The sequence below is a fragment of the Pyrus communis genome, chromosome 10, assembly GCF_963583255.1.
Source record: "Pyrus communis chromosome 10, drPyrComm1.1, whole genome shotgun sequence".
NCBI classification, from domain to species: domain Eukaryota; kingdom Viridiplantae; phylum Streptophyta; class Magnoliopsida; order Rosales; family Rosaceae; genus Pyrus; species Pyrus communis.
In genome coordinates this window covers 23,790,710-23,804,057 of record NC_084812.1, presented here as the reverse complement: position 1 = coordinate 23,804,057, position 13,348 = coordinate 23,790,710, and the positions used below count along the sequence as shown (strand labels likewise).

Sequence of the window (13,348 nt, the reverse complement as noted above, 5' to 3'; positions counted from 1 at the left end):
AAAAAAAAATCTGCAAACTCGCTCTCTGTCACTCGTCATCTCTACTCTTTGTCTCTTTCACACCCTCTCACTCTCAAGCTTTCGTAGAAGTATGATATAAAAAAATTTCATACATATATTTTTTATATTTATTATAAACTTTATAATACAAAATGCTTTGATTTACATGTGAAATGCTGTGAATATATGTGAATTTGTAGGGGTCGGGTAAGTTGAGGTGGGTATGGGGAAGAGGATGGGGTGGGTTTAGGGTGTAGGCAGGGGGAAGGGGTCGGGACTCGGGGAAGGGGACGGTGGGGTGGGGTGCATATGGAGGTGGGGTGGATCTGGGGGCGGGCTAGGCTCAGGTGGGTTGATTTGGGTGGGTTGGATGGTCGGGCTTAGTGGGTGTGCTGGGGTTGGGTGGGGTCTGTTGTTTTTTTAAAATTTTTCTGTGAAATATTATATTTTTTAGGATTTTCAAAATAATTTGGAAATATTAGAAATTTGTAGGAAATATTAGATACATTAGAATTTTGAGAAATATTATAAATTTTTTGAAAATATTAGAAATTTTTGAAATATTGATTTTTTTAGAAATATTAGAAATTTGTAGGATTATTAGAAATTATTAATTTTTTAACAATATTAAGAATTTTAGGAATATTATAAATTCTTAGAAAAATTTTGAAACATAGAAAGTTTTAGAAAATATTAGATATATTAGAAATTTTCATATGAATTTTTAAAATATTAGAATTTTAAAAAAATATTCGAACTTTGTAGGAATCTTAAGAATTATTATTATTATTTTTTTTACTAATATCATGAATTTTATGAAAATTTGTAAATTATTGTTTCTTGTTGTGATTTTTTTCGTAGATGTCATCTCCATTGATCACCAGTGGCCCCCGCTTTGCTTCTTGTTCGAGTCATAATGACTTGGCGTTGGTGGCAGAGATGGTAGATTTTCCATTGGTGGGACTAGCTGTACCTAGGCAACTGAGCCCACTGCATTAACTTTATAGGTCTGGAAGTGCAATCTGTCCAGCACATTCACTGCTGGAAACAACTTGGCATTGTGCTAGCCCTAGCCCCTGTTAATGCTGCATAGGTTGATACCGAATCAGTGTCTATGCCTCGGCCGGAGACAAAAAATTCCTTGTCGAGGTGTGAAGAAGGTGAAAGTGAGGGGGATCGCTCGCATATGCAAGTAATGATCGTGATCGTGTATGACCCACAACATCGACGAGTAAATGTCAAAGTCAACAACATGTTGACTCATGACATGGGAGCAATCATCCGCACCAAGTAATCCGTGAAAGCTCCCACATGGAAGAAGCTCACCCCCGAGGTGAAGGAGGCGATGATGACAGAGATCTAGGTAAGTATGTTTTGTTCTTTTTAAATTGATTAGTTTTAAAATTACGGTCGATAATTTTAATCCTTTTTTTTTTTTTTTTTGTTGTTGTTGTTGTTGTTGTAGACTTATGCGCCGCATAAGAAGGACGAGTACGTCGCCAACCTCTCCTAGCAACAACCGGACATGCCACTAGAGTAGCTGACATCTGATCCACATATGTTTGTACAGTTGTTAATGGAAGAGGTTTTGGTGATGGGAAGCTGAGAGATCCGCGACCTAGGAGAGGGTCTAGTTGGGGACCTCAATCGGGGGATCTTCTTCATCTAGCTCTTAGCTTGCAAGCATGACGTCTTCTACATTGCAGCAGTTGGAGATAGAGTTAAAGGCCATGCGCCATCCCGAAAAAGTTGCACGTCAGCAAGAAGAAGCTCAGGAAGAAGCTGAGCACCTTTAGGGGAATGACTGTCAACGGTACATGCGAGATATGGCACATGCAATGGCAGCCTCTGGCATTCGCGTCATCAATCCTCTGAGCAACCTTCAGTTGCCATCCCAGCAGCTACCCTAGGAGTACTTAGTTTAGGATATTTTACATGCATTCTACGAATATTTCAGTTTTATATAAACAAATATTTTTATATTTTGATTTCTTTTGAGATTAATAGAATTAAAACTAATTAATTTATTTGAATGTCGTTGGGCAATTCTTTTTTATTTCTGAAAAATATCACTTTGCTCGACGAAATAGTGAAAAATTTGTCCGCAATGGTTTAGGATACTATATTCTAGCTCTGCAAATGGGTTTGAGCAACGAAATTCTCTTGGCGGGCAAATTATATTCGTCGGGCCAAGTTGGTCAAGGCACTTGACATGATGAAATTGTCGTCAATGATTCCATTGGGCAAAAGTATTTTGCCTGGAAGAGTTTTAATATTCATCGGGCATATACATTTGTGAGACGACGTTTGCCCGACGAAGTTTCTTCAGACAAAACATTAGATAATTAAACTTATTTGGCCATACAAAATCATTTCGTCTGGAGAGGATTTTTTTGTAGCGTTGAAGGGGAATATGTTACATCCCAACCTGGGCTTACATGATTCTCACCCCTGGACGATGTGGGATCTTACAGAATATACATAATATTTTCCATGCCAGCTTAACTTATTACCAAGTTCGATTTGCATACTCAAATCCAGTATAAGCTACTTAAAGTTCGATGCACTGATTGCCGAACTAGGATTCTCTCCCCTCATTTTTCCATCCCCTTCCATCCCCTCATCTCATACTTTCTATTTTGTAGTTCTCTTTCTATAAAAAAAATTAATATAAGATGTTGTTAATCGTGATCGTTCAAATAGGAGGGGAGGGGAGGGGAGGGGAGGGGAGGGAAAAAAAGATGGGAGAGAATCATACTCCTTGATTGCCACCCATCTGAAAGTCAATATAGAAGATTGGCAAACATGGCATCCACGGCCGACCCAAAGATTTGATGGGTCCTGTGCGAAAGTGAATTGGAGGCCATAAAAAGTACTAAGAATTTAGTTTTTTTGTTCATTCAATTGAGCTTCTATAAATTTTAATAGCACAGACAAATTTACCAAATCAAAGGGTGGAACTGTGGCATATTGTTTTTCCTTAACTATTTAGAGGGCCAGGTTCTAATTTTTATGTTATTGTGTGGAATTTTTATATTATTTTGTGGAAGCTTATGCATTTAATAAAAATAAACTTAAAAAAAATGATGGAGACGAGTTTCGAACCATCCCCTAGGCCGATGTAAAGAAGCAATAATTACACTTGCACCAAGACTCAAGTTTGCAATATTCTACACATATTACTATATATACGTTATGCATGTAAAATTGAAAAATCAAGGGCCCTTCCGATTTGGGGGTCCTATGCGGTGGCACCACTTGTACCCCCTCAGGGCCAACTCTAATGGCATCCATTTGATTGGACAGTCTTGATTAATTACTTGTTATAAGAAAAATGGTTTTTAAAAAAAAAGTACTATATATCATTGATTGAAAAATGGTTTAAAGCCCAACTTTTTTTTAAATCCATGGTAGTATGGAAGACTTCCATTTAAGAAAATATAGAAATTGTTCTTCAAAAAGAAAATATAGAAATTTTAAATCAAACATTCGAAATATGGAGTCAACTTGTGGTGGTGAAATTTCAAATTTTCAAACACCAAAAAGGAAACTTTTTCTGAATTGGATGCCAATTAAGTTGATATACATGCATCTTAATTCCATGTTTACAATGAATACTATTGATACGGTTTAGGAAAACTACTATATATCTTTTTCTGATACTAACGTTACTCAAGTGACAACTAATTTTCACTTTGCATGAATTAACCTCTAGTTATATTTTTGAACATATCTGCAAGCGTTTGATTAAAATTTTGAACTTAATTATCAACTCACGACCTTGAAAGTTAAGACCTGTTCCTATCTAATGTTATCAAAGCTGGATTTTCTGTGTAATTTTTTTCCTTGTAATAAGTTGCATGATTTTTGCTTAAGCCAAATTAGGTAGAAGGAAAAACGAGTAGACTTCAAAGTTCAAACTCTTGAGTCTTGACTGGAAATATAAAATGGTAATTATAACGAAAGGATAAATTAATAGTTAAATACAACATATCTTTTTACTTATATTGAACAATTTATAAATAAATTGCCGGTCTTTCTCTGTTATTTATTTTCGTCTTTTGTAATATTATTTGAGTCTAGTGACAAAGACAAGTATAATTTTATTTTTTGTAATATAAAGAACTCTATAATTTGTTTTTATTTTATTTTTTATATTATCTCTGTTTAATAAAGAGGAGGTTTATTTTTTCTCAACACCTATAGTCGATCATGTACCACATGAACGATTTTCAACAGTAATTGTCTATTGATTGATGTGGTACACATGAAGGACCGATACTAGCATTTTCTCCGTACAATTTTACACCTAACTAGATGGATGTATATGCAATTGACTTCAAATGGAAAGTCTACCGATTCTCTAATAATACTATTATTTTCCATGCATGGTTGTAACTTATTAGCAAGTAGGGTTTTTGGTTGTTCAAATCCAGTATAAAGCTACTTAAAAAGTCAATGCACTGATTGCCTCCCGTATGAAAACAGCATAGAAGCTTGACATGTATATCTGCATAAATAGCCGGAATTACATTGTACTTGCAAATTTTGTTTGAATGATATAATTATTTTGGGGACAAAGTCTTGGCCTCGAAGCCAAATCTCAGCAAAAGCTTACTCATCACTTTAATCTTTTGCTATTATTGTGCATATTACAACTACGATACGAGATTTCTTTCCTAACATGAACGATAAGCATTAACCCAAACCCTTAATAAAAAGGACTTGATGTCTCCAAACATTTTCATCAAACCCAAATTTTCTTTTCTAATTAGTTCATGAGATGGCAGAAGAATATCAAAGCCCTTTTGAAGCCTCTAACATCTCAGCCGCCTCAGATGGCACTCCACCACCAAAAAAAGATAGCCCTTCTCCTCTCCCTCCTCCTGACCTTCCTGACCAAAAAATGAAGATGAAAATGAAAGAAAAAGTCATTATCGATGATTCTGATGATGAACAACCCAAGCCTAAACAGCCATCCCCGTCAGCCGGATCATCATCATCACCAACACAAAATTCTCGTCCCTTGCTTGATCTGAAGCGTTCCAACAACGACCCTGGTCATGCGTCAGGGGCGTTGCCCTCGAAGGAACTCATTCTGTTCAACCCTCTGAACCAGGGTTCATCATCGAACCCCGGGGGATTAGGATTATTATCTCAACACAACGAGCCAAGAGATGAGAACCCGCGTGGTGATGATGGGAAAAAACCCCAAAGTAGGGTTTTCACATGCAACTTTTGCAAGAGAGATTTCTCTACTTCCCAAGCATTGGGAGGTCATCAAAACGCTCACAAACAAGAGCGTGCCTTGGCCAAAAGGCATCAAGGAGGACTAGGAATGGACCATAATTTCTTCGGACATTCCCATCCTTATTATAGCCCATATTCAAGTATCACTCAACACCCTCTCTATGGATCATATGGTAGATCTCTTGGGATTAGGATGGACTCCATGATTCACAAGCCTTATCCATGGTCCTCCTCGACCTCCTGGTTTGGACGCTTTGGCCATGGTGTTGGTTCCGGGGGTTGGTCATCATCAAGGCCAGGGGACCTCATGAATAATTTTCAATCCTCCATTGATAGGCTCAACCTTGATGGCCTTCATGCTAATACTACTTCCAGTGAAACATTAGGCCTTCCAGGAAGCATCAGTGCTTCAAGGTATGTTCAGGAAATTGGATCTGCTCGCAATTTTGGTGGTTCAAACTTCGGAATCAACAGGCCAATCATTGGTGGTGATGTTCTCGGCCGTGAGCCTCCAAAACCCGATACAGATACTTCTGGACTTGATTTGTCTCTTAAGCTTTAAATTAGTTGTTTGTTGTTGTTGAATTTTATTTATATATGTAGAACACAGTCACAGTGTTTCGTTTAAGTTCGATTAGATGCTAGTTTGTTTGAACTTAAGTTCGATCATCTGTTCTTTAGAATATTGTTATGAAAAATTAAATAAGATTATTGTTTTTTTTATATTTTGATTGTCTTCTGGGTTTTGTCTGGTTTCCAAATGACTTGATTAAATAATTTAATTCATCATCAGGCTTTTTAGATGTCCTTTGGGGTTTGATGTCTAACTGTGATTTAGGAAGATGCAGGCATGATAAAACTTTTATCACATAATGATTTGAATAGATCATGAGTCTGTGTGTCAGTGTGTACGTTTTGATTGCACTCAAATAATCATGCGATTTATTGCAAAAATTATTATATTAGTATAAACCTCTCTTAAACTTATAATATTGATCTTTTAAATTTAATGTCCTGGAAATTATTTATTCAATTATTCATTTGATCATTAAAAAGTTTATGGCTTTCGAAACTGAGATCATGTGATTAAAGCTGATCATGTTTTTTTATAAAGAAATTTTATTAATAAGCTTAAATAAATTTAGTCCTCAACGAAACGTTACAAATTAATAATGAAAAGTTTTATGAACTAAGTGGATTGGCTATTTTTTTTCCCTTTTCTTCTTCTTAGAAAAAAGTATGATATTCATTAAATTGATAAAAAAAAACGTACAAAATGAGGATAGGGTGCTTATTGGGTCTCGATAAAAACTTTGCCAGAAATTTCAATCCGAACGTAGGGAAAAAAAGTGTCCCACACATACAACTAAGGCTAATTAATGTTTCTTTAACAAAATAATCAGCTAACTTGTTTCCTTTTCCTAAGAAGGTTAATTAAGCCTAAACCCTAATAGATACGAGATTTTTTTGAGTGTATGTGCACATTGAAATGACGGTAAAACAAACACGTGGAGTTCAGAGCGAAGTCAACAAACAAACCTAGCTAAGATTGACATGCTTGTTTGTGAGCCTTTGATTCATTGAATCTTGCATATGAAATCATAAGTTCTCGGGTTATTATACAAAATGGTCCATGAGATTTGTATGATCAATAGAAATGGTCCATGAGATTGAAAATCAACAGAAATGGTCCCTGAGATTGTCCACTATCCATGATTTTGGTCATTCCGTTAAAAACAATTTTGGGCAATTTTCAAAGCTTTGTAACTCAATCGTTTCTTAACCAAATTCGACCCATAATATATCAAAATGAAGATAGGAAGTGTAGAATAAGATTATACCTATTTGAAAGCCCAATGGTTGCCGGAAATGACCGGAAAATAGCCTAAAAGGTGACTGGTCCGCGGAAAAATTGGAAAACTCGCCGGAAACTGGGTAAACTTTAAATGTTCATAACTTCTTCAATACGTACTTAACGAAATCGAGTGATTTAAAAATGAAAATAATACTTATTGACGAGACGAAGAGAATGATACCTTTTTCGAAGGCTAACTTGTCATGGTTTGGTCGGACAACTGCTCAAAAGTGGCTAACCATTTTCGAGTTAGCCACTTTCGAGCAGTTTTCTGGCCAAATAATGGCGATTTAGTAGTAAATAAAGGTACCATTCTCTTCGCCTCGTTGAGAAGTATGATTTTTCTTTTTGAATCATTCAATTTCGTTGAGTATTGAAGAAGTTATGAATGTTTAAAGTTTAACCAGTTTCCGGCGAGTTTTCCAGTTTTCCCACGGACCAGTCATCTTTCAGGTTATTTTCCGGCCATATCCGGCAATCATTGGGCTTCCAAATAGGTATAATCTTATTCTACACTTTTTTATCTTCATTTTGATATATTATGGGTCGAATTTGGTTAAGAATCGATTAAGTTATAAAAAGCTTTGAAAATTGACCAAAGAGTTTTTAACGGAAGGACCAAAATCATGGATGGTGGACAATCTCAAGGACCATTCCCATTAATTTTCAATCTCAGAGACCATTTCTATTGATCATGCAAATGTTAGGGACCATTTTGTATAATAACCCTGAGTTCTTAGGTGCATATATAGCTAGCACTTTGTTGTGATTCTTTTATCATTGTTTTTCCATGAATTAATATAACAATATGGTAATTACTTAGTTGGGATTATCCTAAATCACAGAAAACAAAGTTATTATTCATTGTCATCTCCAACCTAGGAGGTCAATCAGGTCCAAACTGATATTCAAGAGGCTTTGACAATGATTTGAATTAGGCTCCAAGTCAAGTATTACTTTGTCGAACCCAGACTCGATTCCATTTTTTAGGGGTTTAACCAAAAAGTACTTAAGAACAGAAAGTTGTTTGTCACTTAATTTCACAAAGAAATAATTACTGGTAGTTTAAACTTAAAATGGAAAGTTGTTTCTCACGTAATTCATAACAACTCTAACTGAGTTGTGGCCAGAAATTTAATTTCCTACTGGGAAATTAACGCACTGGCTCTTAATTAATATACAATTTTAAATCAATTTACGCTGACCCTATAGCATATTCTTTCTTCTTTCTTTTTTTCATAGAAGGATGATATTCATTTTGTCCTCATGATGAATAAGGAGGTATTTTTTTTTTTTACGAAAAAAATAAGTTCACTATTATAAGGGGAGATGAGAGAGTACGAAACTATTACTATAATGTAGGGGGGAGTTCCTACCAACGTGTATTTTATTTTTATTGATTAAATATACGTGGGCAGGAATTCCTCCTAAATATCCATAAATGAATTTAACCAACTTTTTAATACATTTTTATTGATTAAATGTAAACAACTAACAATATTTAAAATGGTGAAAATATTCATTAGTGAATAAAAACTTGTGAAAAGTAATATACCGTAAGGCGTAAGGACAAGTGCACATCTAAACTCAGACTACAAATGTAGGAAAGGAATCTGATTAGGCAGTGTCAAGGATTCTGTATATTACAATCCGTGAGTTCATAAACTTATTTCCCCTTCTTGCACTGGTTTGTTCCCTTTTTTCTAGGATTGCCCTTTCATTACAGCAATTTATTTATTTTCTTAATGAAAAGCATTGTATTAAAAGTGTGAGGTGTAGGCGAGGCGTCTGAGGGATAGCCTGGCTTAGGAGTGAGGCAAAGCCTCATTGGACCTAAATTTTTTGATATATACACTAAGCGTATACATATATATTATATTAAAAAAAAAAGATTACTAACCAATAATCACCTTGAGCACACACATATATTATAAATCTATATACATACATATATAGACATATATTATATATATATATATATATATATAAAATAGAGTTTGAAAAACACAATGAACACACATATAACAATGCATGTAGATAGAACACGCATCCATTATATAAAAAATAAAAATAAGAAAAAAAGGCAGAGAGACGACAGTGCAAGGAAGAGGTATGAGGCAGTTAAAACCCTACCCAAAATTTGGGTTTGGGAGTTAAAAAAAAAAAAAAGAAGCCCTGAGGCATGCCTTACGCCCACTCCCTCAAAACAGAGGCGGCAACCCTCAAGCTCAGCCTCAAAGGGCGCCTAAGTGCGCCCTGAGGCAAGCCTTTTAAAACATTGATGAAAAGTCATACAACATTTGTAAAAGAAATTTATAATGGGATAACGCACATACAAACGGAAGAGGCAACCCATATATAGACGGACCTGGCTACAATTAACTCACTATAAATATATAGGGAACGGATCTATGACACTAATTTTTTTGAACTTTTAACATACATTTTTGTAAAACCCATTTCATAATCTATTAACGATATGAATCTTCTATTTTTTAGAACATAATTCATAGATCATCCTTGCAAAAAAAATTTGACAAATCCAAAACCATAGACTTTCATTTATAGTGAAGAAAATGAACAAATACGGTTTTACAAAGAAACGCTAATCTAATGGTCATATGATTTTAGAGAATGACCTAAAAGATAGATATATGGTTCGAATCGGTGAAACACATTATAGAAGGGGCCCGCATAATATATATTATTACTTGTTATAAGAAAAATGGTTTGTGAAAAAATACGAAATTCATTGATTAAAGAATGATTTAAAGCCCAACTTTTTTAAAATCCATGGTAATATGGAACACTTTCATTTTCTTAGCAGCCTAATATTTCTTTCAATTGATTACTCTCTTTAAGAAAATATAGAAATTTTTAATCAAACATTCGAAATAGAGTCAACTTGTGATGGTGAAATTTCAAAATTTCAAACACAAAAAAGGACAGTTTATCTTTCAGAATTGGATGCCAATTAAGTTGATAAACATGCATCTTAATTCCATGTTTACAATGAATATTATTGATACGGTTTAGTAAAAATACTACATATCTTTTATGGATACTAACGTTACTCAAATGACAACTAATATTCCATTGTGCATGCATGAACCTCTAGTTATATTTTTGAACTTATCTGCAAGCGTTTGATTAAATTTTTGAACTTAATTATCAACTCACAACCTTGAAAGTTAAGACCTGTTCATATCTAATGTTATCAAAGCCGGAATTTTTTTCCTTGTAATAAGTTGCATGATTTTTGCTAAGCCAAATTAGGTAGAAGGAAAAACGAGTAGACTTCAAAGTTCAAACTCTGGACTGGAAATATAAAATGGTAATTATAATGAAAGGGTAAATTAATAGTTAAATGCAACATATCTTTTTATTGATATTGAACAATTTACAAATAAATTGCAGGTCTTTCTCCGTTATTTATTTTCTTCTTTTGTAATATTATGTGAGTCTAGTGACAATGACAAGTATAATTTCTTTTGTAATACCATTTGAGTTTAGTAACATTAAAGAACTTTATATTTTGTTATTTTTTAATTTTTTATTTTATTTTATCTCTGTTTAATAAAGAGGAGGTTTATTTTTTCTCAACACCTATAGTCGATCGTGTGCCACATGAACGATTTTCAATAGAAATTGTCTATTAATTGATGTGGTACACATGGAGGACCGATGCTAGCATTTTCTCCGTACAATTTTACACCTAGATGGATGTATATGCAATTGACTTAAAAAGGAAAGCCTACCGATTCTCTAATATTATTATTATTTTCCATGCATGGTTGTAACTTATTAAGCAACAAGTAGGGTTTTTGGTTGTTCAAATCCAGTATATATAGCTACTTAAAAAGTGATGCACTGATTGCCACCCGTATGAAAACAGCATAGAAGCTTGACATGTATATCTGCATAAATAGCCGGAATTACATTGTACTTGCAAATTTTGTTTGAACGATATAATTATTTTTCTGGCAAAGTCTTGGCCTCGAAGCCAAATCTCAGCAAAAGCTTACTCACCACTTTAATCTTTTGCTATTATAGTGCATATTACAACTATGATATGAGATTTCTTCCCAAACATGAACGATAAGCATTAACTCAAACCCTTAATAAAATGGAGTTGATGTCTCGAAATATTTTCATCAAACCCGAAATTTCTTTTCTAATTAGTTCATGAGATGGCAGAAGAATATCAAAGCCCTTCTGAAGCCTTTAATATCTCAGCCGCCTCAGATGGCACTCCACCACCAAAAAGAGATATCCCTCATCCTCTCCCTCCTCCTGATCTTCCTGACCAAAAAATGAAGATGAAAATGAAAGAAAAAGTAATTATCGATGATTCTGATGATGAACAACCCAAACCCAAACAACCATCCCCGGCAGCCGGATCATCCTCATCACCGACACCAAGTTCTCGTCCCTTGCTTGATCTGAAGCTTTCCAACAACGACCCTGATCATTCGTCAGGGGTGTTGTCCTCGAAGGAACTCGTTCTGTTCAACCCTCTGAATCAGGGTTCATCATCGAACCCGGGGGAATTAGGGTTATTATCTCAACGCAACGAGCCAAGAGACGAGAACCCGCGTGGTGGTGATGGGAAAAAACCCCGAAGTAGGGTTTTCACATGCAACTTTTGCAAGAAAAATTTCTCTACTGTCAATCGTTTTCTTTTTATGATATCTATTATTCTTTCTGACTTAACAATATCATATTAGGAAGGGAAAAGGTGCGGACAAGAAATATTGAGCCTGCCAGGGACCTTACACAGACATCATCACAAGTTGCCAGTTCAGAGGCCAAGCAAATAATAAAGGGAGTGACAGGTGCATTATTTATCACATTTTCATGTTAATTATTCGTAAGTTTTGTTAAGGAATTGGTCTTAAAGAGCTTTATTACTTTCCTTTTATCTGTTTCAGCCAATCTGTGCATGCAAGACGTTTTTAGTGATAATTCGACTTTCCAGAGGAGTTTTGATGCAACGCCAATTGGAGAAGGAAGTTAAGAGGCGGAAGATCATTGTATCCAAATTTCATAATTTTTTATGGAGCCAAACGTTCCAGTTTTCAAAGTTAATCCTGCAGGAGTAGTTTTCCGGTCAGAACTGCGCAGCTGTAGGAGAATGAAGATTTGAAGGCTTTCCCAATTTTTCCTAGTGGTGTGCGATATATGCTTGGAAAGATAAGAGATCAAGCTACGTTTCCCATATTTTTACATAATTTTTCAAAAAAGAAATCAACCTCAAATTTGGCGTGCAAGTCAGATGCCGTGTTTCCCAAGTCAAGAAGGATTCTTTCCTTTTATTTTTCATTGATTATTTAGGAAGTTGTTCTCTTTTAGGAGAGTTTTGTATCAGACTTTTTAGGATTTTGTTAGAATAAATAGGGCAGTTTAGGCGATCTTAAAGGGGGAACGGAATACAGAGGATTTTTCGAAAGTGAAGGAGAAAAGCTTAGCCTGCTCTTACCATTCTTTTCCGGGTTTTATCTTTTTCCATGACTTCTTTTGCGATTCTTATTATGACTATGTGTAACTAAATTACTTTTCTAAGGTTTATGATGAAGCCATGACATGATTATTCCCAAAGTATTTTGTTGATTATTATTTGATTATAGGCCATGTTTAGTTCTTAATCTTTGTGCTTAATCTATTCTAGTTTTGAATGTTCTTGTGACTGGCCATCATTATGAACTTGTTTCTAGATATTTAGATAAGTCTAAAAGGATGACCAATATCAATTAGATTTATTGGAACTAAGATTGGGAAGAGTAGACAAACTAGTGAAGATAACCAATATCAAACTAGTCCTACTTGGTTGACATAATTCTTCAGTGCTTAAGGGGTTTTTGTGTGTTTAACTGTATGCCTAACCAATAGGATATAGTTGCCACATAGAGACACACGAGTGATGCCTGACCAAGGATTAATTCATATTTTAGAAAGAACAACCTTAAACATTGGTATGGTAATTGGATAGTAATCAATTTGAAGAAAAGCGAATAGGATTGTTATTGGTGGATTCATAACCTTAGGCTTTCATCACATTAATTTCTTTTAAACTTTCATTCGTTGTGTGCTTTCGTTTTTCACATTCTTGGTTTAATCTTAAGTTGAAGTTTTAATTATCTTTCATCATCAATTAATCAATCATTTGTTTCCTAGTTAAGTTTCACATAATCAACTGGTTGAATTGGTATTAAAAGCAATCTTTGTGGGATCGACCTCGTATTT

General features: G+C 34.7%; 1 protein-coding gene across 1 annotated transcript; it reads left to right on the top strand.

Moving 5' to 3' along the window:
• Nucleotides 1-4,783: 4,783 nt before the first annotated feature.
• On the top strand, nt 4,784-5,812 carry LOC137748030 (uncharacterized). The gene has a single exon (XM_068488134.1). It carries the CDS (start codon nt 4,784-4,786, stop codon nt 5,810-5,812), a length of 1,029 nt encoding a protein of 342 aa, XP_068344235.1.
• Nucleotides 5,813-13,348: the final 7,536 nt, after the last annotated feature.

Excerpts from the sequence above, each read along its gene's own strand:
- LOC137748030 (XM_068488134.1), top strand. The coding sequence starts at position 4,784 with ATGGCAGAAGAATATCAAAGCCCTTTTGAAGCCTCTAACATCTCAGCC.